The sequence below is a fragment of the Equus quagga genome, chromosome 5 (assembly GCF_021613505.1).
Source record: "Equus quagga isolate Etosha38 chromosome 5, UCLA_HA_Equagga_1.0, whole genome shotgun sequence".
Taxonomy (NCBI): domain Eukaryota; kingdom Metazoa; phylum Chordata; class Mammalia; order Perissodactyla; family Equidae; genus Equus; species Equus quagga.
In genome coordinates this window covers 60,940,345-60,968,038 of record NC_060271.1, presented here as the reverse complement: position 1 = coordinate 60,968,038, position 27,694 = coordinate 60,940,345, and the positions used below count along the sequence as shown (strand labels likewise).

The window sequence follows — 27,694 nt, the reverse complement described above, 5'->3', positions numbered from 1 at the left end:
AATGTCAGTGGAACCGTGAAACACCAGCAAAGAAGAAAGAACAATTGGAAGGGCAAAAATCTGGGTAAATAGGCTTTTTTTCTTCTTGAGTTTTCTATATTATGTTTGCTGGTTGAAGCAAAAACTGTAACATTGGCTAATGTGGTTCTCAAGGCAGGCAGACGAAATTTTAAAACAATTATAGAACCGAGGAAGGGTAAAGGAATCTAAAGGGAGGTAAGATTTCCACGCTTCACTTGAACTGGTACAAAGCCAACCCCAGCAGCCAGGTGGTAAGTGGTGTCTGTATAATGTGATACCTAGAACAACCACTAAAATATTTATACAAACAGGTTTAATACAAAGAATTTCCAGAGTCAAAAAGAATAAGGTTTGCCTGTTTTCCTCTACTTTCTAGCTGAGTGACTAGAGTTAAGTAGCTGTAACTTGACTGCACATTATTTTTGATTAGGTCAGACTACAAGCCCTATCTCCCTGATGCATTCATTTTTGTCAGTTTAAATGAATATTTAAAGGCGCCTTGAACTAAGGTGTCTGTAAAGTTCCTATTGCAGTGACTGGAATATACCATATGCTCAATAAATTAAAGCTATATTTATTTATTATTTGTAAATAAAGAATGTTGGCCTTTCCTTTAAATAAAAAGGTGACATTCCAAGGAGTGAGGGGCCGAGCATCTTTCAGGGTCTCCAGACACTGCGGCCGCACAAGGCCAGAGGGGCGCTCAGGTGGCGGCTCTCTTTAAACCCAACCACGCTGAGCGCTTCATTCCCTGTGCAGCCTTCACTTCTTCCCAGTCCAGTCTGACGTCTGGAACCTCATCTTCTGGCTCCGGATCCTTTCTCAAGGGCCCCTGGGGGGAGGCGACCACGATGGGCAGAGGGCCGCATTCCTCCCGGAATTCCACCACGTGGAGGCTCTTCTTATCAGCCAGCTGTTGGTGGGTTTCCTGGGCAAGACCCGAGTGAGAACGGCAGGTTAGCTCTCTGAGGTGCGTCTCTAACTTAGAGCGGGAACTTCCATCAGCCAGAGGGAAGTCAGCAGTGGAAATACCGGACCACTTGGGGAACTTAAAGACCATTTCAGGTAATTCTGGGCAATGCATTTTGTGGGCAAACTCTGGTGACCTGTCGTGGATGAACCACCTCAGCACCACCCCCCACCCCCACCTGGGATGGCGGAAGGGCCTTGGCCTCTTGCCTTCCAAACCCTCGTAATTCTGTGCCATGCTGTGCCCCACACTGCCAGCTCTAGCTGCCAATTACAGGACACACAGAGAGAGAAGACGGTGAGGACCCACAGGAACTGAGTCAGCACCAGACTAGGAAACTACAGACAAACAACCTGGTTTCTGCAACAAAAGAGTTGCAAGAAAAAGAAGAGTCACAGACTACAAGTGACTTAGAAGACATGCAAAGACCTACCATGCAACCTGATTCAAACAAGTTGTGTAAAAAATATTTTTCAATTCTGACAAATGGATACGTTTCTATGAACACTGACTAGATATTTGATGATATACTAGGTTAGTATTAACTTTTTAGGTATGACAATAGTATTGTGGGGTATTTTTTAATTCTTGTCTTTTAGAGACACATACTGAAATACTTATGGATGAAATAAAATGCTGTCTGAGATTTGGTTCAAAATAACTGGGGCTGGGTTGGGGTGGTATTGAGAAACAAGACTGGCCACCAGCTGTTGACTGTTGACACTGAGTGAGAGGGCCGTGGGGATTCAGCAGAGAAGGGAGCCACAAAGTCTGGAAACAGGCAAATAATGCAGTAGACGGCTTACTGAAGAACACTGAAATACCTGACATGTTCAATCTCACCTTTCCAGACTTTATGGCCACCTTGTACGATTCTAACTCTATAGATGATTGAAATTGGAAGAGATGCTGTTTCATAAAAACAAAATAAAATAACTTAAATTTGCATGTCTTACAATCAATGGCATGTTGCTTATATTGGTGGCATTTTTTTTGGAGTGGCACATTGCAATAGTGCAACTTTTTTATAGCTGATGGCATTCTAGACGAGAGGATACATGGTAATTACATCAGAACATTCAAAGTGCTAAAATATAATAAAAAATATCATAAGAAAGGACAAGTCTATGTGATTATAAATATGACCTATCTAGAACCAATAACCTAGTTACATGAAACAATTAAACCTCTGACAATGAGTTTGGATTCAGAAGTGCTTTAGAAGGATGTTTTAGATAGTACCAAATAGACACACGCACAAAGGAGTTCAAAAAAAAAGAGCTTTAAGCAAAGCTTTCGTTTTCTTTTAACTAATTTTCCTATTTTAAAGAGAGACATGGAAAACTATTCCATGGATCATTTTATTCAGAAACAGCCATCACACTAAGTATCAGGAAGCCTGTCCAATTCCTCAGCACATGGAGTCTCTTGAACCTGGTCCTCTTTCTGCTCATCAGCTCTAAGGTCCACTCAACCTTTCAAGGAATGGGCCACCCGTGCTGAGAGGCAGGAGGGCGGCCCAGGAGGAGGGGGCCGTGCAGTCACAGGCCTTCCTCTCTGCTGTGGAGTGGACTGACTGTGAGCCGAGCCCAGGCTGAGGGGCCGGCTGGGCAGTGGTCCAGGCCTCCATCCATGAGGAGAAATACCCTAGCACATCGACGCTCATGGTTCCTACTGACTCAGGTGTCCGTCTGAACAACCTGTGCAGGTGACGTGTGGACTGACTGAGCTGCTCCTGGCGACGGCTCTCCTGAGAGGAGGTGCCCCAGGTCACCCCAGTCTCAACTGGAAGGATGATTAGGAAACGCACCTGTTCCTTTCACTTTATATGTCTACACTGTTGGAGTTCTAGAAAAACCATGTGTTCTTTTCATAACAAAACACAGACTCTAATTACTGGCCTTTAAAAACACTTAATTTTGAAACTTCAGAACACCCATGAGGTATTTCCTAAAGGCTAAACTTCATGAACTGACTCTTCAGTTGGATTAACTAACCCAGTGCAGCCACAGACAGCAGAGAATGCCCGAGTCCTCAAGGGGCCCCGGGAGAGCCACTCCAGGAGGACCCCAGGACGTCATGGTCCCAACGCACACAAGTGAGGCGCAAACTAGAAGTTCTGTTTCAGCCCCCAGGGAAGGGTTACCTGGCGGGAGAGTCCACGGAAGAGGCCCCGGGTGAGGTTGAGCATGTTCATGGATCCCGAGACCTTGGCGTACATGTCTTTGATGCCAATGAGCCGGCAGATGGTGATGATGGCCCGGTGGCAGCGGAGGCCGTAGCCTAGAAATGGGAAGAAGACACATCTGTCACCCTGCTGGCTTTCACACCACTTCAGGCTCTGGGTGCAGGAGACCCTGGTTCCCATTCTGGCTTCATCACCTCCCAGCCAGGTGACCCCTGACCACCTACTAAACATCCATAATGACACTTATTAAAATGAGATATTGTAAGGATTAAAGAAACAATACATATACATTTCTTGAACACGTGGGCAAAGAACACGATAGTTATGCAGATTCGCAGAGACGCCTGAAAGTTCTTGGCACTCACGCCCACATTAACTGAGGATCGGGGACAATCTGTCCTCACTCTCCTTGACTGCTCAGGAGCACTGAGCGGAGGAGTCCACCTCCTCCTGGAAAGACTCCTCTTTCGGCTTCGGTAACGCCCCCGCTCCCGGATTTTCTCCCAGCTACTGGCCCGGCCTCCCCGCTCCTTGCTGGCCTCTAGATCTTGGGTGGTCTCTCCTGCAGCTACTGGCCACACTCCAGCCTACCCGCCATCCATTCTCCAGGAAGAGCTTTAGAAACACAAAACAAACACCTCACTCTCCACTTAAAGCCCTTCCCTTCCCGCTGTTCTCAGAATTACAGTAAAATCACTAAGACAGAGCTCCACGGCCTACAGAGCCCCTCATGATCTGACGTCTCGCTGACCTCGTCCAGACACCACCCTCCTCCTGCTGGCTTCCCACCTCAAGGACTTGACTGGGTGTTCCCCTGGGCCTGCTCCCCTGCATGGCTCCTTCTCACCTTCAAGGTCTCACTCAAATGCCTCCTCCTCAGGGAGGCCCTCTCTGACCACGCTACTGAAGGTGGCGTCCTCCCCACCCTCCTCCCAACACTCAGCGTCTCCACTGCCGTTTTCAGCACTTCAGCCGAACTTGTTGATCCGAGTTTCCCCTCAGAAGGATGTGGGCTCCGAGGGCTGGATACTGTTTGTTTCTACTGTAGACCCAGGGCCTGGGTCAGCACCCGGCAAATGCAGGCGGGAGTGAGGAGAGAAAAAAGCCCCATATTTAGACTCACACTGTGCTTAGCCAGACACGGACCCTGCACCCCTCCCCGCTTTAAGGCAGAAGGTCGGCTCCAGAAGGGAAACATCACTGGCTTTCCAGTTTCAGATTTTTCATGGTAATTGTATATATGCATGTGAGAGCTGTATTCGGATAAAGTATGTAACATATTCTTACCCAGAACTGTCCCTATTACTTGAAAGAACCAGTTAAATGTGGACTCCACAGCTACGCCAGATCACGTGAGAACCAGGGACTTCAGAGGGCAGCTAGGGCAGGTAACAGCCAGGTGGTTCTTCTGTGTGTGGAGTTAGACACGTACAGAACACGTGTCCATGCGTGCACACACATCTGTGCACAGATGCACAGAGAGAGAGGTGCACACACAGGGGAGTGCAAGGCAGACCTTCGGAAGGGCCTGGGAGGCAGACTGTCCCCTGCCACTGCCTGCTGGATGACCCTGGGCAAGATCCACCCCTCCCTGCGACACCTGCTTAGCAGAGCTGGAGGTGAGCTCCAGGGGGAGCACACCCACTGCAGAGCACCTGGAGCACCCGAGGCCCTCCATGAATGGCAGCCGCTGTTTAGCACATACACAAATGTCCATATAATAGTGGTCACTGTCCTGTGGTAACTATTAGACTGTACTGCGATCGTGAAGACTCCCAGGCAGGGACTGTGTCAAGGAACACCTGTTTAATAAAAGTCAAATTAATGTCTATGTCTCTGTGTCTGTGTGCGCGTGCGTGTCTGTGTGTGTGTTTATTATATGGCAAATGCTTTGCAGTGCTGTGTGAGGAGTTAAGTGCTGTCTTGCAGCCAAGGTGGAAGTGTCCCGTCCCAGGGTTAGTAAGTTTGGGACACTGCATTCTCCATCCCCTCTCGGAGACTCCCATTGCACAGTAGTGCGTTAAAGACTGTGACAATCACAAACACCTACAAGCATCTTTTTGACTTTCCTTAACCCAATTTTCCAATTTGGAACCCTTTTTGGAGTAACACCTATTAATATCTCCTCATAGAAACAGTGACACACAGAACCATAATTTAGGAAATGCTGTCTCTAACTTATCATATGTTTTAGCTTCAAAATCAGAATATTCAATCTCAATGCCCAGGTAATGGGTTAAACTATATATAGCAGCCTGAAAAATAGAGCTTTGATTAGATGACAGGGAAGATTAAAATGGTAGCTTCTGCTATTAAATTAAAATTGTAGCAGTCTTTCAAAAATCATTCCGACAGAAATGTATCTAAACCAACACTGTCCAACATAAATATGATGCCACCCATACATGTAAGCCATGTATGTAATTTTAAAGTCTCATAGCTGCATTAAAAAAAAGCTTAAAAAGTAAAATTAATTTTAGTCATATATTTATTTAACCGAATTCCAAAACATTATCATTTTAACATGTAAACGATATTAATAATATTTTTGAGATATTCTACATTCTTTTTTTCACACTAAGCCTTTGAGCTCTGATGTGTACTTGACGCTTACAGCCGACCTGAGTAGCCACATTTCAAGTGCTCACTAGTCAGTTAGGCCAGTACCTACGATGTGGGCCCACGAAGGTCTACACCTTGGTGTCTAAGTGCTCAGTACTTTCTCTAGTGATAAAATAAGTAGTTTTATCAGGCATACAAATGATTAATTATGACGTTAAAGCAGAAAGAAAGATCTGGTATACTATCAATATACAAATACAATCAGTATTTGTATTGTATACAGTACTGTATACAAATACAATCGGTACTCCACGTGATTTTTTTTAATTTATTTGCATGCCATAACTCTAGCACAGCTGTGCTAGAAGCTTTGACATAAAAATTTTAAATATAATGTTTCATCTTCTTCCGATCCAAATTGTTCGAGATGTACCTAGAGTTATGTGAAATCATTTTTACTGTGGAACCACAAGCAAAACACAAATCAGAATGTTCAAGAATTCTACACTCAGAGTCCACTGGGCACGACTGCCACAGCCCCGGGACCCTGGGCACTGCCTGCCCTCCCGCCTGCTTCCCCACAGGACGGGAAGAAGGTCCCTCTCTGCATCCGCACAGCTTGGCACAGCACCTGGCTCACAGGGACGTTCCCTCAGCCCCTGATGATGAGAGTCATGACTGGAACCGAATGAGCTCTGAGAACAGAACCATCTCAGAGCGTCAATGATTCTCCTGGAGGAACTAAGGTTCCCGCTCATCCAAGCCCAGCTACTCACTCAGTGGCTATTTCCTCTTCATGGTGTGCTCTTCCCGCCTGGAACTACCCTTGGAACATGCCTGTGCTCACGGGAGCCTGGGTAGGTTGGCTAATTTTATTTCCCTGAGGGCCTTACCCTTTTTCAATCTAGCTTAGGCCTTTCGATTCTGGTATTTCCAAAATGAGCTCTAGCAAAGGTGAGCAAAAGTAGAGGACAGGATGGATGTGAGATTTCTCTGCTTTACCTTCAACAGATTATAAGAGTCTTTTAGTATTTTAGTTACCTCTGGGTTGTTTCTTCATCTTGATATGCGTCCTTTTAAATGTCAAAGAAATATCATGGAATACTGGAGGGTAAACACATAAACACAAGAAGGATTAGGCGTGTAGTGTTAATGCCCTTGCAAATATCACAGCACAGCTAATACCACCCCAGCCAGCCAGCACACACTGGCCGAGGACGAGCAACAGACTTTGATTTCACTCATTAGTAACCTTCTCGGGAGAGAAAATTTGTTTCTACACTTTACATATTGATTTGTAAGAACGTAGCAACAAGCAGAGAAACACAAAGACACCCATAGAGATACACTGCCTCCCATAATGAAACAAGTGTAATCCTGCGAATTTTAAAAGAAAAGACTAACACTCACTTGTATGGTCTTCGTATCGTTCTATATAATGCAGATAGTGAACTGCTTTGTTCTTTGCCTGAAAGAAGGGAAATATTTTTCTTAAATCTATTGTTGGAATTTACATTTTCTCAGAGACCTCAAAAAGCAGCTTTCATAAAATATTATATTATGGAAAATTTCAAACTAGGACAATAATTTCAGTATTCTAAAATCCTCAGCTTCTAAAAGCTAAGGATGTACTAAAAGAAATCATAAGCACAATATCGCTATCACATCTGAGAAAATTAAGAATAATTCCTTAGTATCTTTCAACATTCTGTCAGTGTTCAAACTTTCCCAGTTGTCTCATAATCTTGTCGCAATCACAAGTCTGATAAAAATGATAGAAAAGAATACAGGCACTTCTAAACTGCTTGTTATGAGATAAGTAACATTTGACAGTGAGCATGGGGGAAGGGCTCCTTTTTTTTTGTGGTTCTGATGGTGACTAGCACATGGCTTATTGATCTTTTACTGTCAAGACAGGAAAAATGTACATACTTTTCTGAAAGCATCCGCCCTTTCAGTGGCTTTCCCAATGGCAAAACCTGTCAGAGAAAAAGCAAAAATATGACAAGGGGCATGAATTTGGCACATAATGTCTTTCACCACATTTTAAGTTTCAGCTCCTACCATATTTCATCACACTTCAGTTTTCTTCTGCCCAGAGAAAACCTTCTGTGCAAAACGAATGACAAAGCAGGAGGCTAAAGAGATTTGCTTCTCTGTATTGGGGCATTTGGGAAATATTACACTTGAAAGCATCTATGAAATCCAAGGTTATATGCATAACTTTACTTTTTATAAATCTATAGATAAAACTAAATATACTTGGGCCAGCCCAGTAGCATAGTGGTTAAGTTTGTGTGCTCTGCTTCAGTGGCACGGGTTTCGTGGGTTCAGATCCTGGGTGTGGACCAGCACACCACTAATCAAGCCACGCTGTGGCAGTGTCCCATATACAAGGTCAAGGAAGACTGGCAAGGATGTTGGCTCAGGGACAATCTTTCTCAGGCAAAAAGAGGAAGACTGGCTACAGATGTTAGCTCAGGGTCAACTTCCTCAGCAAAAAATAAATAAAATAAAATAAAAATATGTTAAAACAAACTAAATACACTCAATATAAAAAAGTAACCATGCTCTAAATTAATAAGGTATATGGTTTTGTGCATTTTGGAAAATAGATTAAAATAACCAGAAGGGTTGGGAAAAAACAGACACTTCTATAGCATAAAACCATGATTTCACTGGAACTTTCAAATGCAATTCAGACTTCAACTAACCAGGAAATAAAATCAACAATTCCTGAGTTTGTGAACCCTCAACCCTGTGAAATGAGGCTTTATCACAAGTTAACAGAAATGCTTCCATTACTTGCTATCACCATTAATTATTTATTTTGAAGGATGTCTTTTATGTTTAAATTATACACAGGAAAGTAACATAAGAGGATACTGCTCCATGAGATACACAAGACACCTGAGAACCTGGGACAAAAGGGGCTGAGGATTCCATTTCACACTTCAAACAAAACAAACTAAACATGTAAGTCCTGGAGAAAAAACACAGGTGAACATATAATCTTCAAATGAAGGCTTTCTAAGCAAGACACTAACACAGAAGTGATGAAAGACTGGCAAACTTGCTATATAAAGGTTTAAGACATCTGTGAATTTAAAACTTTGTGTAGAAAAAAACTAAAAACTAAGTCAAGTATATGATAGACAAAGGGCGAATGTCCTTAACTTACAAACAGCTTATACCATCAATAAGGAAGAACAAACACCTAAGAGAAAAAGGGGTAAAACATGTGAACTAACAGGTCTCTAAAGGGAAATAATTGCAGCCAATAAACATGTGAAATGGTGTCCAAACTCGCATAATCAAAGAAATGCGAATCACAACTAAGAGATATGTTTTCCACATCATATTGACAATCAGTAAAGTTTGATCATATCCCGGGCCCCAAGGATATGATACTACAGATGAAGATAAACTGATGCAACATTTGGCAGGGCAATCTGCCAATACTCATCAACATTTAAAATGCACAGAACTTTGAGGCAGCAGTTTCAGCAAGAAATTTCCCCAGTCAATATACTTGCAAAAGTATAACAAATTACATGTACAAGAAGCTCACTATTTTTTATAAACAGTAAAAACTTGGAAACATAAATATTCAACAATAGGGAAAAGGTTACAAAAGTTATATTTATCTACCCAATGGAACATTATGCAATCAGTACAAAGAATGAGGGGGAATCTCTTTATGCTGATATAGGAAGATCTCTGGGTATAAAAATAAGCGTGAAAAGCAAGGTGCTAAATTATGGATATGATAGGATCCCTTTGTGTCAATTTTTTAGAAAAGATATATGATGATATATGAATACAGAAATCTAGAAGTATACAAAAGTAACTGTTAAGAGTGATTTCCTTAGGGGCCAGTCCCATGGCCGAGTGGTTCAAGTTCTGTGTGCTTCGCTTTGGGCCGAGGTTCACAGGTTCAGTTACCTGGTGCAGACCTTCTCCACTCATCAGCCATGCTGTGGAGGCATCCCACAGACAAAGTAGAGGAAGACTGGCACAGACGTTAGCTCAGGCAGAAACTTCCTCTCCAAAATAAATAAATAAATAAATAAATAAAGAGTGGTTTCCTTGGGCAAACACTATCTATACACATTACTTGTTTTGAAAGTGTCAGGATGGGTTAAATAGGACAGTTTTCCAGTTTTCTTTCCCTTACACATTCACATATACATTTCAAAAACAGATGGTCACTATGGAAACTTTACACAAAAGTATAAAGAAGAAAATTTAAATGACTGGCAAATTAGAGTAAACATTATTAACCTTTTCATTGAATATCTTTCCAGTCTGTTCTTTGCATATAAACATACTTTTTTAAAAAACAAAAATTGGGATTATATTATACAGTCTTACATGAAAATGTTTTTCTTTTTAATTTAGCATTATTTTGTACGTGATTTTCCGTTATTCTTTAATGGGTACAGAATATTACAATGTGTGGCTATACTCTCTCTGTAACTATGTCCCCATTGTTGAATATCTAATGTTTTTCCCCTTAATTTTTCCTGTTAATTATAATACAATGGCATCTTGAGCCTTTTTAAATATCCAGTGTCCTCACAGGAAAGGGCAGGTGTAGGAAGATCTAGTCTTTCTTGTCCCTCTAAGGGATCTCACAGGCTTAAACAAGGTTGTGAGCTCGAACCACTAACAGATTTAATCAGGAGGAAAAGAGTGGCCGCAGCGTGAACCCGCTGACCCCACAGTGCAGCCCGGCCACGTCTGTCCTCTGCCACCACCACCAGCACCGCGTGTGCCATGGCACCCTGTTCACCTGCAGCTCCTCTGCCGTTCCCCACAGCAACCAGGACGCGGATTGATTTCTTTCTTCCCTCTTTTGCCGTCATATTGAAGACATTTCTGACCTAAAAGACAAAGTGTCTCATGAATACTACACCTTAATAAAATTGTGAAGTAGGAACTAGAGTGACGACCTTACACACACGCACACGTGGTGAATCGTCCATCGTCCTCCAAGTCCACGAGCACAAACTGCAAACTTTCCCCAAGGAAACCTCTGTCGGGACTGTTTCTTCAGGAGCAAAACGGAAATAAGTCTTTCTCTTCCTATTTCATAAGCTTCTTAGAAGGTTCGACTGAGATAAATTTTAAATGGATCTGAAACTATACAATTCATTATACACTATTTTAATGAATGAAAAGAAAGAAAAAAACTTGCTGATTATACTTTGACATGGTTTATAACTGACTGACTATAAGACATACCCAATATCAAGAGATGCTAAAATATGGAAAAATGTGCATCTTACAAATGATGAAATGCAGTGTATAGAAGGAATCAGCATAGGACTGGATCTCTGTGCTAAGGACTAGCCTCAATTGAGAATAGAAAATTTGGAAATATCTGCTTACCATGAACTACAGGAAAATCTGCATTTATGGGCATATTTAGAAGGGCCAAACTATTAACTAAACTATTCACATGGCGGCCCCTTTCCCATAAAATGGGTTTAAAAGAAAAGGGAGCTCAAGTCCCACGCCCATGGATAATTTTACTGGAAATCACCACATACCCAAGAATTCTTCAAAGAGATTAACTTCCAAAAGGTATAAACTGGGATCCAAATACATAAAATACTTCTAAACATATTTTATTTTATGTTTTTTAAAGATTGACACCTGAGGTACCATCTGTTGCCAATCATCTTTTTTTTTCTTCTCCTTCTTCTCTCCAAAGCCCCCCAATACATAGTTGTATATTCTAGTTGTAGGTCCTTCTGGTTCTGCTATGTGGGGCACCTCCTCAGCATGGCTTGATGAGTAGTGCTAGGTCTGCACCCAGGATATGAACCAGCAAAACCCTGGGCCACCAAAGCAGAGCTCACAAACTTAACCACTCAGCCAAGGGGCTGGCCCCTAAACATATTTTAAATTCTATAACGCAATTGACATTGAAGAAACAATATACATATTCAATCACAAACTCAGTAAATGATCATTCCATGTGGTATTAACACCACGTGTGCAGCACGAGCTCAGAGGGAAGTTGACCACTGTAGGGAACACCCCGGAAAGAGTGACTGAAACTCACTGGGGACAGGGTTTAGTTTCAGGTGCCTGCAAACAGCCCAGAAGGTCACTTCCCATCAAGAGCTGGACATTCACGGCCACTCCAAGCTTTCTACCCCCTCCCCACGGCTCCTCTCAGGCTCTGCTCCCTGAATTCAGTGCCACATACATATGGTTTCTAATTCTAAGACAGATTGCTAATGTAGCTTCAGGAAGGTAGAAATTTAAAGGTCATCTCCAAATTCTGTTAGCAACAATACCTTCAAAGTTACCATGTCATGAGACCTCAACTAGTAGCCCCCATGAAGGGCAGCAGTCAGGAAAGCCACTATCAAGTGACTGAAATTCAAGTTCCATTATGTACTTACTCAGATCAGCTCTGTGTCTCAGAAAAGTCATGCACCAAAGCTTTTCCTCACTGTTCCTCTTGCCCCATCCCCACCGCCCACCCCAGCTTCCCCTAAGGCTTAACTGGGTATTTAATTCAGCATGCCTACCTCAAGTATCCTGGTATCAAAATCGTCATATGTTTCTGGAGGGAGAGAAGAAACAGGCATACAGATAAATGTGTCTGCACAGTTAGTGCATGAAAGCACTTTTCAACACAGGCACCATCACCTACTTTTAAGTGAGAAGAATCTCAGATCTTTTGGTGCCACTCCCAAGGCCACACCCTGGTCCTCCATCATCCCGAGACTGCTCCACCACTAAACTCATCGCCTCGGCCACCATCTCCCTGACTGTATCCTTCTAACCCTCCAGCTCGCTCACTCGTCCACTCCCAAGACAAGGGTTCTTGGAGCTCCCCAGCACCTCCAGACTCTTGCCCACTGTCCTCCCCTTCCCTCTCACTCCCTCTGGTCCTCACAGCCTCTCCCACTCGGCCAGGACACCACAGTCCATCACATCCACCAGATCTGGTGAATGTCCTCAACTCCCTCACACTCTTCTCCCTCCACCGCACTATCCAGGCCTGAATCCAAGCCGCTGTCTGGCCACCCCTGGCCTGCTGGGTGCTGCTGGAGAGAAGTCAAAGCATAGTACACACCCGGGCCACTAGAAACTCATGGTCTCCAACTCACTCATGTCCTCCCTGCAGCCTGCTGGCCTTTCAGGTCCCTTTAGTTAGCTCTCTCTCCATTCACCAGGCAGCCACTTCAAACACTCTCTGTGTGCTTTTATTTTTATCAACTTTTTACTATAGAAAGCTTCAATCATATAAAAAGATAGAGAGAAGAACAAAATGAAAGCATATGCACCCATTAGCCAGCTTCAGCAATTATCACCTCATGGCCAATCTTCTTTCCTCTGAACTCTGTCCAATTCTCACTCCCCTGGATAATTCTGGAGCCACTCCCAGATACCCTGCCTTTTCATCAATATCCTGGTGGCTGTGCTCATCAGTGCCCCCACCCTACTTTCAGCAGATGACCCCACCTCCTCCTCACAGACTAAATGAGGTCACCAGACAGATACACTCACACACCCCACCCCACACGCATTTCCACTACTAACACTCCAGGCTCCCCTGAACCTGAACTGTGCCCTTTCTTTTGTCAAGGATTAATCCATTTGTCTACACTCTGGATCTGGGCCCTCATTAGGGACTGAGTTTATGGTTTTTTCTCTCCCTCCCATATTTTCATCCTCCCAATGGAAGCACTTTGCTCAGTTCTAAGCCTCCTGCCTAAGCCTCTCCATCCCAGCCTCTCCTCTCCTCTTTAAGCCAAACTGAAGGAAGCAGCCAAACTCTTGTCTGTCTCCTCATCTCTGACTCATCTACAAGAATAAATTTCTCAGAGGATTTTTCCTTCTTTACAGACTCAGGTCAGGGGCAGGACTTAGTTTTCTAATTTGGCCTGATAAGTATTATCAATTTTTATTTCCTGTGTGCTTTCATGAGGCTTAGTGACAACCATCCGGTCGGTTTATCTTCTGTTACAGAAGCAGCTCTCCCGAGCTCTGCTGCTCCATGGGCCCCCAGGACCAACTGTGTTTGGGAAACTGCGCCCTGTCGGGGCCTGTCCAGATCCGTGACGCCCCCACCACATTGATGGCTCTGAGAAGCGGCACAATAAAGACGCCAGAACCCAGGGCTTTGCAGCTCGTTTGTGGAATACTTCTTGGTTTTGGGCCTCTAGTGTTCCATCAAATACAGTTGGATAATAATGTGGAGTGATTTCAGTGATGTTCAAATCTTTTTCTGGAAAACAGCAATCTAAGCAGATGTGCAAATAAAGTCACAATAAGGAATTCTAGAAGTACAAGTGCTCTGTCACAAAGGTAAGCAAAACCAGGACTCTGATACCTCCATAGGGACCAGGGTCTGGGGGGCCGAGACTGACACCTCCCCACGTGTTTCCGCTCCATCCTCGCTCCCGTTTAACCTTCATCTTCCTCTTCCGGTCCCACTCCTCTCTCTGCTGGACCATCTCAGCCTCCACCTTCTCCTGCTCTTCTTTGCTTCTTTGGGCAATGGTCTGCACAGCTTCATTTCTCAGAAGAGGGACATTCAGACCAGGCCATAGGAAGCCTTGACGCCCTGAAGTTGTTTAAAAACATACATAAATAAGAATTTTTAAAAAGTATTCATTTCTTGAGTTGTGAAATGCCAGGCAATGGGTGAACGGATAGTGACACTGCTGGTGGGAGCATAAAATAATATAAATCGCTTGGAAGACCACGTGGCATTACTAAAATTGTAAATGTACCCATCCTAATGGCTAGTAATTCCTCTTCATGGTATCACCTAAAGAAACCCTCCACATAGGTGCAAGGCACCGTATGCTTGGACAAGGATGTCCACTGAAGCGCTATGTGTAAAGGCAAAAAACTGAAACAATCCAAATGTCCAGCAACGTTGGGATAGTTAGATGAAATATGGCATATCCAACCTATGATGTATTCTGCACTAAACTGAGAGAATGAGGTAGCTCTGTAGGTTCTGATGTGGAACAATTTCCAAGACCTACTATTGAGTGAAAAAAGTAATTACATGACAGTATGTACCATATGATATAATTTATTTTTAAAAAGAAAAAATTATCTATTTCCTTTAGGGTGTTTATGTTTGTAAAAGCATTAAAAACTGTCAGAAGGAAACACATCAAAATGAGATCAGTGGTTTCCTTGAGGGTAGCAACTGGGTTGGGGGAGAGAGAAAGGGCATCAAGGGGGACTTTAGTTTTCTCTGTAGTCTGAATTTTTTACTGAGAAGGTCTACATATATAATTGTTATAACTTTAAAAGATGTTAAAAAATAAAATAAGACACGAGGTAAGTCAGAGAAAAGTATCCAAGTAGACACGCAGCAGCTAGAAGGGCAGTGACAGGCGTTCTCTTTATGCCCAGAAGGCCATTACTATCAAAGACAATTTGTTAGCAAGCACAGTACAAAATGTCGATTCAACTACACTGTTCTATTTTTATACTTCAAAAAACACAAGTATAAAGCATCATGTGTTCCAGAAGTTGGCAAACTAAAGCCCATGGGCCAACTCCAGCCCACCACTTGTTTTGTAAATAAAGTTTTATTGGGACACAGCTCTGCCCATTCAATCATGTGTTGTCTGTGCTGTTTTTGTGCTCCAACAGCAGAGTTGGGTAGTTGTAACAGAGACCGTGTGGCTCACAGAGCTGAAAATATTTACTCTCTGGACCTTTGCAGAGGAAGTCTGCCAGCTCTCCATTTATTCCATCTTCTATCACTGAATCATAAGCTCTTTGAGGGCAGGGACTGTCACAGCAGATGCCACACAATGGCATCTAGGCTTGTTGAATGAAGAACTGAAAGAATAAATCCCTTTCTATGGGATTTTCCTCCCCTTGAATCATGAGGCAATAAGTAAGCCATTTGGTTGGACTCTAAAACCATAGATCCTAGTGTACTTCATGAGAAATGTTTCTAGTTTGTAAAATATCTATAAAATTTTCGGGAAAAAAGTCTTAAAAAGCACACAAGCTGTTTTTTATAAATAAGTTTACCTTCACCAATGATTTGACCCCGGTTCAAATCCTTCCTTCTCTTTTTCTTTGTTCTCTTGCCTCTTCCTTTCCTTGCTCCAGCACCAGTCTCTGCTAAAGCACCTTTCCACAGCTCATCTGCTGTCACTGTAATGAAACAGGCTTTTTAAAAAACTTTTCAAGCAATGATGGATGGTTTCCTATTGAAGAAAAAAGGCAAGAAGAGGCCAGCTTCACTTGTATCACTGTGGCAACGAAAGCAGAATTAAATCATTCTTGGCTTCTGTTCACATTTGAAAGCCCAAGAGGAGACGATTCTACTTTCAAAGAATATGATTTTCCTCCACAAAAGACAGCTAACATTTAAATCCCACTTACTTTCCAGTAGGTTTGTTTCCCAGACATTTTATCAACTATGGCACAGGTCTCTTCCCTGCCCGCTTGCCTCCATTGTAACCATTGAGATAATCAATAACTATTCTTCCTAAATACAGGTTTCTTAGCCCAAACAAAAAGCAACACTTCAATCTGAACCCAATAATCTTAATAATTTGATTTGCTCTGTTCTTCTGTGTATCCTTCAAAATCAGATGCCCAAATTCACCTTCAACTCTAATTAAAGTCTAACCAACATATAGGAAAGAACGAGTATGTAGGGGTCTGATAGTTAATACTTGCATGTGCGTGTGTGTATTTCTTCTATCATGCTTGTCTTTTACTTTATGTATAGACTCTGACACTGATTTATTTCAATTTGTGAATTTGTAGGATTCCAAAATTTTTTTCTATCGTACATTTCGCTCACCATTTTCCCCTTTGTACTTGTAGAATATTCACATTCTCTACTTTTGACCACTCTTGAATTTTATTGGTGTAGTTACATCATTTATTAGACTTAAATTGTCTTCCCAAGGACTTCCAGCCTTTCGCAGTATCACCAATTGCCTTTATAACCATAGACTGTTTCATCATCAATTTATTTAAGAATCAGCCACACACAACTAACACTAGTTGCAGTAGTCAAAAATCTAAGATACAAATATCTACATGTCTAAAATACTAAACATATTCTAGACGACAAATGAGTATCTTCATTCTTCTTCTCTTATGAGCCCTTAAGGTTTAAAAGTTCTATCTCCTGCTTCCTGACAGGCCTTATCTTGATTCTCTGGGTAGACAATATGGAAAGAGAAAAACGTTTTGGATTTACAATATTTTTAGTATCTGTACAGTATCCCATTTTTCAACACACACCTATTATTACAGCTGATCTTTATAACGGAAGCTCAAAAAGTGAGATTCCGTGTCACATGCTGCTTTGTGTAGCCCTGATCAGAGCAAAAGGTTAAACTCGAACTTTAGCTTGACACTGATTCATTTAAAAGAACCACAGGTTCGAAATAAAATTACAAACCTCACCATGTGCTAAATTCTCACTAAAGATTTTATTTTCTTTTTAAAAATGATGGTACTATAAATGCCATCAAAAACTTCAGGGCCGGCCCAATGCCGAGGGGTTAAGTTTGTGCGCTCCACTTCGGCAGTCCGGGGTTTCGCCGGTTCAGATCCTGGGTGCAGACATGGCACTGCTCATCGGGCCACGCTGAGGTGGCATCCCACATGCCACAACTAGAAGGACCCACAACTAAAAACATACAGCTACGAACTAGGGGGCTTCGGGGAGAAAAAGGAAAAATAAAATCTTTGGGGGAAAAAACTTCAAAGTTCACAATGAAAGCACTTTTAATGGGATGCACTCTAAGAGTTAATCAATTACAGAGTTTTTCTTCACTTAGAAGCAGAATAAGCAAACCACTCATTGCGACTAAAAGGGATTTGATTTTTAAAGGAAGTTAATATTGAGACAAAGATATAAAAGACTAAAGAGTTTAGTTCATTTTTAAAACGAGGAAAATAAAATTTCTAACTACATTTGAAAAAGAGAACAAGTCATATGTCAACTTTTGAATGCCATTATGCTACGAAAAATGGTTTTAATCTTTTTTTCAGATGATAAAAGAAATAGCTATTTTTTTAAATCTGGAAAATATAGATAGTAAAAGAATATAAAAAATAATCACCACTATTAGATCAGAATGTATATTTTTTCTTTATTCATGCACACATACATAAGTATATATATATTTGTTTTAAACAAAACTGAAATTATATCGTATGTAGAATTTTGTATCCTGCTTTTTTACTTAATATATTACATTGTAAGCTTTTACTATTATTTCAACCTTTTCTATCATTTTCTGGAAGGGTTTAGGTAGGTTACTATATACACCTATTAACTAGCACAGTTATGTAAAATAAAGTTCATGTTTATACACACATACACATAGATATATACAAAATCCACTATTGCATCCAATTTGATACACTGAGCTAGTACTCTGTTAATCATGCTAAATAACACTGCTTGCTAATTTAGATCAAAGGGATTTAAATGGTGGACCTGCTACGGCAGAGGGATAGATTTACAAGTACAACATTAAATATTCTTAGGAAATCTTAATGGGTTTTGAGAAATTATGCTTTTTATTTCTTGGAAGAGATTTAGAAAATCAATGTAGAAACAGCAAAACCTAGCCCTATGCTGGTTTCAACTGAGTTTGCCCCCTGAAGCTAATCTCAGTGTGACTTGGGAGCAACAAACTCAGAAGGGTACAGAGTCTTATAACTGAGGAAGGACGCAGGCTAATGGAGAGTCAGAGGCAGGTGTGGGACAAAAGGGCAAGGACAGGGGTCTCAGAGGGCAAGGGGCACCTCTAGAACAAGAGCTGGAGATAAGGTCTTCTGGGGCAGGAAAAAGACTACTTAAAAACACTCCCAAGGCCTGTAAATCTGATATACCCCCCAAAGTACAAAGTCAGCTCTTAGAAAAAAAGGAGCTGGGGCACCAAAGGAAGAGGCTAATGGCTCCAACTCCACCCACCTCTCTTTCCTGTGCGCCAAAATCCAGATACAACCAAGCCTACATTACCTGTAATGCCCCGCCACCTGGTCCTCTTTCCTGCAGACTACACAAGTGACCTAGTTACTATGAGACTTCCAAATTAGGGGATCTGTACCCATACAATGAGAAACTCTACAGTCACAACACTGCACCGGAGAAGGCTATGTACTGACAGAGAACAACATGTGGCAAATCCAGTATTTCAGGGTCATAGGATTATAGCTGATTTTCATCTTTTTGATTTTCTCTATTTACCAAATAGTCTAAAATGAATTAGCTTTATAATCCTAATTTCTTCTAATTTTCCTAATGGTGAGTTGCGAATTCAATCTCCATTTATTACAAGCTAATTTCAGTGCAGACTGGATTCTTCTAAATACTATCACAAGTACGAGTGATGTTAGCAAAACATCGTCTACTTAAAATTAACTTTTTCTGATTAGATGTCCCATCTCCTCGACTGAAGCACAACTGAAAATAGACTTTGAGTGCGTTCTTGGTGTGAATCTGCATCAGCAGGGAGTTAGGCCACAATTCTATACCCTTTAGGCCTCAGGTACTTAAGTGAGGGGATTAAATAAACCAGCGCTTCCTGAAGCAGAGCACAAACACAACTGGCAGCATGTGAGACAGTTCTAGGAGGGGCACAGAGGAACATTTTTATTTTAAGAGTACATCATATATGAGTCACTAAAGTGTTACTTCATTTAAGGAAGAAGATGAAGGAGAAGAAAAATTAAGATACGAAAGTGCCTTTTATTTTCCCGTTTCATGAAATGGGACGTTTGTGGATAGTCTACGTACATTTAGTGAAGAAACTATAGGATCTATACTGTTGGCCCATCAAGTTACTGCAAGAAGAAATACAGCATTGTGTCTGCAGCGCACGGGTCAAGCTGGTGAAATGACGGTTGTCTCTGGGTCCAAGAGATGACAAACGGCCTGTAGGTAGATGGAATAAAACTGAGTTAGATGATTCATGCTTGTGGAGAAACACTGCCAGCACCAAATAATTAATAGTTACTAATAAAAATAAGTCACTAAAACCCTGAACTTTTAAGAATCATATTTTCAGGACAGTCTTTCTTTAAAAAATAAAACAAAGCTTTAGACTGATAACTTAAACGCCCATCCTAGTTACAGAAATTACGGCTCATCCACACGATAGATGTAGCTGTCTAAAGAAGTAGGTCTGTCCAGACCAGGGTCGCTAGGCTGCATTATACAACCTCATGCTGGGCATTGTCTACTCTGGGCTGTATGCAGCTGGACAGTGCACCCATGTGGAAAGACCTGTAAATGATCTGGTTAGAAGAGCAAGGCGCAGCACAGTAGAGCATCCCACCCTTCAGGTTTGAAAAACAAGGAGGGACGTGAATATATTTTATAGACTATCTCCGGAAGCATATACAAGCAACTGCTAACAGTGCTTGCCTCTGGGGAAGAAAACTGATGCATCTGGGGTCAGACATGAGAGATTTGCTTTTTTATGTTTTAGGGAATTTTTTTAACCATATGCATGTATCACTGAATGTTTTTAAACAGCCATGTCTTAGAGGCAGCCACTGTATCAGTTCCACAGACGGGGGTGTCCTGTGAGGAAGACAGCAGGGCTGAGAGGCAGCAGTGGACTCGAGGACACAGGAATACCGATTACAAGAACAGCACACACTCTCGAGCTCTGGGTGTCAAGGGAGTTTCTGACCAATCTGCTGTAACATTTAGAAAAATATAGGAGTAGGTACTAAGAAAACTAAACTAAGCAACTGTTTTAAAAACAGGGAATTACTAATTCTAGGGAAAAGAAAAATGTGGTAGGAGAAAGGAAATGTAATGACAGAACACGACCTAGCTCAGCCGTGAATAACGTATACATGACCTTGATAATGACAAGGCTGTCCAGACTCCATCAAAACTGTGTTTACAACTATGATGGGAGAGCAGGGACGGGGATGTAAGTGTCAGCTCTGCAATTAGCATAACGGTGCTAACAGAGAAAAGAGCCATACACAGCTTCTATTTAGAAACATAACCAGAAGAAAGCTGACAGAATCAAAAGCGGCACCGGAAAATGGGAAGGAGTCGGAAAGGAACTAGTTTTAAGATATAAACCTTTTAACAATGTGGGAGCACAATATTTTAAGAAATAATATAACAATCTTCAAAGCAAGGACCACTGTCCCATTTTATAGACGAGAATACTGAGGGTCCAAGGGGTGACATCTGCCCACGGTTGCAAAGGTGGAAAGTGGCAGAGCAGAGAGCCAGGCCGTCATTCCACCAGGCAGCGCTCTTCCCCACCAGGGCCTCCGGCAGGGCTATGCCCTCAGTAGAGAACTCCCCTCTGGCCTTCCTCAGACGCCTCCTCCAGGCCCCACACCAGCCCAGGTCGGGGACACTGCCTGGCTAACAGAACAGCGCACAGTAAGTGGTTCATGAATGAATGAGTCACCCAATCAACAAATGAACAGATAAAGAGAAGAGTCCAGGTCCATCATACTCCTCTGCTGGAGCACTCAAGCAAGGTATAAAGGCATCTCGACAGGAAGGGTTCACAGGCTAAAGGGAGCAAGACTAAAGCAAAGCCCAACACACAGAGCTCTGGAAACTCAAGGACACAGTAAGATTTCAATTCTGCCCTAACCACTGTCCACCTGAAAAAGGCAGGACCTAACTGAGCACAGCACAACCTGGGCTCAGCAAGGACTGGCTTCCTTCCTTCCTGGAGAGTGACTACAGAGAGGGCCCTGTGCTGCACAGGTGCAGGAGGAAAGGCCTTCTACAGAGACTCCGTCTTGAGGACCCAGAGCTGCCGTTCACTGTCTGTGTGATCGTGAGCAAGGCACTCTGCTTCTCAGAGACTCACTGCATCATCTGTAAAATGGGAATAACAATTCCCTCACAAAAACTGCCGTGAGGGGGCCAGCCCAGTGGCGTAGTGGTTGGGTTCACATGCTCTGCTTCAGCGGCTCTGGGGTTCGCAGGTTTGGATCCCAGGCTCAGATCTACACACTGCTCATCAAGCCATGCTGTGGCAGCATCCCACACACAAAACAGAGGAAGACTGCCATAGATGTTAGCTGAGTGACAATCTTCCTCACCAAAAAAATAAAAATACAAGAAAAACAACAATAAAAAACTGGTGTTAGGATTAACCAGAATAACATGTTACAAGCCTAACACACAGTAATTACTCAATAAATCATAGCTATTATCTTTTAAAGCCCTAAACTGTAACAAGTGTAATCATAAAAATTTGAAAAATACTCTTTAGACCCAATGCATTTCCATTATAACGAGTGTTCACTCACATTTTAAAAAATACATGAAGTACTCTAACATTAGACCTTATAAGAAAAAGTAGCTAGATAAATGAATCTCACCATTGCTGAGAACAGACTTCAATGCCCAAACGGAAGCTGTTGGAAAGGTGTTTAGGTAAAGCTGCCTAGACCATAAATGACCTGTAAATTAAAAAAAAAAAATTAAGATATATTTCTACACGAAAAGGAACATTTTAAACAGTAACACCTATATTAATACTAATAGTACTATCTCTAGACTAAAAGAACCAAGATAAGTAAATGAGTAACTTCTGGGATCCATGACCACTTGCCCAAGTAAGGGACATCACATCACAGCTTCTCCTTCACCTCACACCCAACCAGTTCCCAGGCCCCATAAAGTCTCCTCAAACATCAACCCACCCATCAGCCGCACCCTCTCCCACGGTCTCACTGCCCCTTCTCTGTTCAGGCCTCACGGTCCCTCAGCCACATGTTGACAACAGTCTCCTAACAGGTCTCTCCCTCTACATCACCATCTGCTGTCGGGCAGGCCTTTCTAAAATAACAGGTCTGGTCACTTCACAGCCTTGATATATCATTCCTTGGCTCCCTACTGCCTGCAGAACAAAATCAAAACTCCTCAGCATGGCCTCCGGGGCTGCACGTTGGCCCAACCTTCCACATCAGCCTCAACTCCCACCACTCTCCTCCACGCTCCCTCTGGCCACGCCACATCTCTAGTCAGGCTTGAACACCCTCTGCTCTTGCATCCTTTTGTGTGTCTCTCACAAGTCCTCCTGGTTTGTCTGAAACATCACCTCTCAGTGAAGCCTACCAGATTCCCGCAGGCTCTGTCAGCACTCCACTCCCCCTCCCTCTGCAGCGCCAGGCTGAACCGTGCTGTGCGCCACTTTGTACAGCGCAGGGTTTCCGAACAGGCTCTCACAGCATTTACTGGCAAATGATTTTTGAAAACAGTGGCCAAGTCAAAGCAATGGGAAAAAATAATCTTTTCAACAAATGGTATTGGGAGAAGTGAATATCCACAAGCAAAAGAATGAAGTTGGAGCCCCAATCCACACCATATATAAAAATAACTCAAAATGGATCAAAGGCCTAAAGAGCAAAAACTGTATCTCTTGGAAAAAACCATAGGGGTATATCAACATAACCTTGGATTTGGCATTAGTTTCTTAGATATGAAACTAAAGGCATAAACAACAAAAATAAAAAATAGATAATATCAGACTCATCAAAATTTAAAAATTTTGTGCTTCAAAATACAACAGAAAGTGAAAAGATAACACAGAATGGGAGAAAAATTTTGCAAATCATGTGTCTAATACTTGTATCTAGAATACATAAAGGACTCTTACAATTCACTAGTAAGACAACCCAATTTTAAAATGGGCAAAGATTTGAATAGACATTTCTCCAAAGAACATACAGAAATAGCCAATAAACACATGAAAAGATGCTCCTTAGCCATCAGGGAAATGCAATCAAAGCCCCAAACTGATACCACTTCACACTCACTGGGATGACTATAATCAAAAGGACAGATCAGAAGCATGGGCAAGAATGTGGAGAAGTAAGAACCCTTGTGCACTGCTGCGGAGAATGTAAAATGGTGTAGCCACTTTAGAAACAATTTAGCAGTTCCTCCAAAGGTTAAACATGGAGTTACCACTGGATCCAGCAACTCCACTCCCAGGTATACACACAAGAGAAATGAAAATATAGGTATCTACAAAAACACCCCACACAAACGTTTATAGCAACATTAGGCATAATGGCCAAGAGGTGGAAACAATCCACATGGTCATCAACTGATGAATGGACAAACAAAACATGGTATAGTATACATACAAAAGAATATTATTCAGCCATAAAAAGGAATGAAGCACTGATACATGCTACAACATGGATGAGTCTTGAAAACATTACGCTAGGTGAAAGAAGCCAGTCACTAAAGACTACATACTACATGAGGCCGTTTAAATGAACTGTCCAGAACACGCAAACCATAGAGATATAAAGTAAACTAGAGGCTGCCTAGGGCTGGGAGCAACGGGGAGCTGGGGGGATGATAGCTAAAAGGTACAGGGTTTCTTTTTGGGGTGATAAAAATGTTCCAAAATTGGTTGTGGTGATGATGGCACAGCTCTGTGAACACACTAAAAAGTATTGAATTGTACACTCTAAGAGGATGAATCGTATGGCATGCGAAATGTATCTCAAAAAAGCTGTTTTATAAACCAAAAAAGAAACAGGCTCTGGAGCCAGGTAATGTGGGTGCAAAAACTTGACATCCTCCCAGCCTAACCTGGACCAAGTTTCTCAACCTCCATGTGCCTTAATTCCTTCATCTGTAAAACGGGAATAATAAAGTCATCTATCTCATAAAGGCACTGTGAAGATGAAGTGAGGAAAAAAGCATAAAGAGCTCAAGATAGTCCCTGGTACACAGTGGGAGCTCATGAGGGAAAGCTACAAAGGCTAGGTGATATTTGAATGGGGCCTCGATAACGGAGAATGTGGTCACGACATGGGCAAAAACAAAGAACGTTCAGGTCAGATTTTCCATCAAATGATTTCTGGTCAAGTTTCCCAGCAAAATGAGTTACAAAAAAGAACTTTTCGGCTTTTAGAGGTCTTTGGACTTCGGAATTACGAATGCTGGAAAGTGGGTTTACAGTAAAATATAGCGAACAGAGAAGGCCAAGTCCACCACGAAGCGGTTCCTAGAGGTAAACGTCATGCTGGACCAGGGCCGACCGCCCTTCCTTGGGCTGCAACCAACCCACAAGGGGGTGGGGGTGGGGGGCAACAATAGCAAAACTACTGACATTTGAAACATCCATCCTTCCAATAAAGGCACTGATCAGCCGGACTCTAAAATGACGGAGACTAATCCTATGCGACTCAAGCTGCAGGACAGCCTCTTCCCTTTTCGAGCCCCGCGGGCCGCCATATGCCTCGAACCCCACATCGACATCACCAAATGAGCCTGTGGGTCGCGCCCGCCGACAAGGGGATGCTTGCTTCCCAGTTCCCGGCCCCTCTTTGCCGCGCACACACGGCCCGTTTGGTGAACTAGAAGGGGCCTCGGACGGCGTCCAGCCCACCCTCACTTTACAGACATAAGCCCTGCGACCCAGAGAGGGCGCGGACGCGCGAAGTCACACAGCCGGGCCAGGAGCCCGCGTGAGGGGCCCAGGGGCTGCGGCTTCTCGCATCTTTCCGCCTGGGCGTCTGTAGGCCCGGGGCGAGGCCCCCGCTCCCGCCCAACTCAGAGCCCCTGCCCGCGGCGTCCCGGGTCTCACCCGCTGGCGCGCAGCACAGCACAGGCAGGCAGCCCGCAGCAGCGCGCACCACAGCCGCCATGGTGGAGCCCTACGAGCGCCTGCGTCCGGGCAGCCTTCCCCACCGCCTGCCGCGACTGCTCCTCGTCAAACGGCGGGCGTCGGCCCGCGGCTGAATTCCCGAGGCCAGAGGGCCGCGCCGCAGCGCAGGCCGGGGTGGGAGAGCGTTCGTGCGGGCAAAAAGGTAGGATGAGTCCGGCGCGGCCGCGGACAGCCGCCGCGGGGGTCCTCGCGTTAGGACCCGAGGGCGGGGCTTGGGCTGGCGGCCCGTGTGGGCGGGGCTGCTCAAGGTGTTCTCTCGAGGAGGGGGCGGGGCTAGCCTTCCCCGGAGGGCTGCCGGTGCGTGGGCTGCCCCAGGTCCTCTTCCCGCCAGCGGGAGCTGGTGGTGCCGGCCATTCCCAGCCAGAAGGAGGAGGTGCGGCCGAGCATGGGAGGAGTCTAACGGAAGGTCTAAGGGTTGAATAAGACAGCCAAGGCGTACAGAGAAGTTGTTTATACCCAACCCCGGTAAAACTCTGAAGTTTCTTAGATTTATTAAAGTACTTTGGTCGGATTTCACACGCATTTATTCTGATTCTAACGTTTGGTCACATTCATATCCCAGGCCTAGCCTACCTTTTTTTTTTACTCACCCTGGGCATGGCTTTATACCATCTGGGCCTTCCCAGATGACCCAAGTAAGTAGGAGGAAAGACACGGACGTCTTGTAAGAAGCTAGGAGTCCTACTCAGCCAGACCTCTGATTTTCAAATTTAGTATAAAAATTTTAAAACATGCAGAAAAGTAAAAATAGTGACAAGCTAGAATCAAAGATTAAGATTGGCACAGTTGCTTCATCTGTTCCTCTTTTTCCTTTTTCTTGGCTGAAGTAGACAACCTATTTCACTCCTACTTATTTTATGATGCATCCCATTTGCAATAGACTTTTAACATATCAAATTGGCTAAATTAAAAGAAAAGAGATTGGAAAGTGTATGTTTAGTTTTTTAAGAAACTGCCAAACTCTTTTGCAAAGTGGCCATACCATTTTATATTCCCACCAGCAATGTGTGAGATCTAGTTCCTCTGCATCCTCATTGGCATTTAGTATTGTCACTTAAAAAAATTATTTTAGCTGTTCTAATAGTTGTGTAGTGATAGCTCATCATGGTTTTAATTTACGGTTCCCTGAAAGCTAATGATGTTGAACTTCTTTTCATGTGCCTCTTTGCCATCTGTGTGTCCTCCTTGGTGGAACTGTGTGTGTTGGGCTTTACTTCAGTCTTACTCCCTTTATCCTGTGAACCCTTCCTGTCGAGATGCCTTTATACCTTGCTTGAGTGCTCCAGCAGAGGAGTCTGGTGGACCTGGGCTCTTCTCTTTATTTGGTGAAATGTTTGCTACCTCTCTAGTTGGACTGTTTGGTTTCTTTTTTGGTTGAGTTTGGAGAGTTTTTTTTTTTTAAAGATTTTATTCTTTCCTTTTTTCTCCCCAAAGCCCCCTGGTACATAGTTGTATATTCTTTGTTGTGGGTCCTTCTAGTTGTGGCATGTGGGACGCTGCCTCAGCGTGGTTTGATGAGCAGTGCCATGTCCGCGCCCAGGATTCGAACCAACAAAACGCTGGGCCGCCTGCAGCGGAGCGCTCGAACTTAACCACTCAGCCACGGGGCCAGCCCCAGGTTTGGGGAGTTCTTTGTGTATTCTAGATGTAAGTACATTTTCATATAGGTGTTTTGCAAATAGTTTCTCCCAGTCTGTAGCTTGTCTTTTCATTCTTTTAACAGGGTCTTTCAGCAAGCAAAGTTTTCAATTTTGATGAAGTCCAGTGTATTGATTTTTTTCTTTAGTGGATCATGTATAGAAATATTATTGATTTTTGTATATTGATCTCATTGTATCCAGAAACTTTGCTAGCCTCATTTATTCTAACTGGTTTTTAGTGTACTTCTTAGTATTTTCTCTATATAAGATTATGCCATCTGTGAATAGAGAGAGTTTTACACTTCCAGCCAGCTAACATCTCAAGATATTCTGTTACTCTGTCCCTCTCACACTTCTGTTCACTACTGCAGCAGCCTGAATCCTGCCATACTCCTGCTCCTAACAGAAGAAGGAGAACCTCATGATTGTCTTACCTCAGCTAGGGAACTTTCCATGCCTTGCTCAGATTTGTTAGAGACCCCAATTAAGAACTCTTAACTAATATTTTTTGTTGATGAATCATATCTCAGAAAATGAAACTGGAAGTTATCAAGCAAGATATGCTATCACTAATTTAAGTTCTCTTTAGAAAATAGCCCTCTACCTGAGGTAATATCAGCCCAGATGGCAGAACTTATTCCAC

The 27,694-nt window shown here is 43.0% G+C and overlaps 1 protein-coding gene across 1 annotated transcript; it reads right to left on the bottom strand.

The window, feature by feature from the left end:
- Positions 1 to 575: 575 nt before the first annotated feature.
- MRPS5 (mitochondrial ribosomal protein S5) lies at positions 576 to 25,555 on the bottom strand. Its single transcript, XM_046661699.1, has 12 exons — positions 25,331 to 25,555; positions 22,101 to 22,181; positions 19,522 to 19,659; positions 15,777 to 15,902; positions 14,101 to 14,334; positions 12,290 to 12,324; positions 10,537 to 10,627; positions 7,674 to 7,720; positions 7,152 to 7,209; positions 6,783 to 6,845; positions 3,138 to 3,274; positions 576 to 949 (listed from the first exon to the last, which is right to left on the bottom strand). Exons 1-12 carry the CDS (start codon positions 25,389 to 25,391, stop codon positions 725 to 727), a joined length of 1,296 nt encoding a protein of 431 aa, XP_046517655.1. The 5' UTR covers positions 25,392 to 25,555; the 3' UTR covers positions 576 to 724.
- Between the last annotated feature and the right edge of the window lie 2,139 nt (positions 25,556 to 27,694).

What these genes read in the sequence shown, in the direction of transcription:
- MRPS5 (XM_046661699.1), bottom strand. Translation starts at nt 25,391, where the DNA reads ATGGCGGCTGTGGTGCGCGCTGCTGCGGGCTGCCTGCCTGTGCTGTGC. An exon ending in ACGATACGAAGACCATACAA is followed by an intron (nt 6,846 to 7,151) that starts GTGAGTGTTAGT and finishes TTTACCCTCCAG; the next exon opens with TATTCCATGATATTTCTTTG. An exon ending in GATGAAGAAACAACCCAGAG is followed by an intron (nt 3,275 to 6,782) that starts GTAACTAAAATA and finishes TCCCATTTCTAG; the next exon opens with GCTACGGCCTCCGCTGCCAC.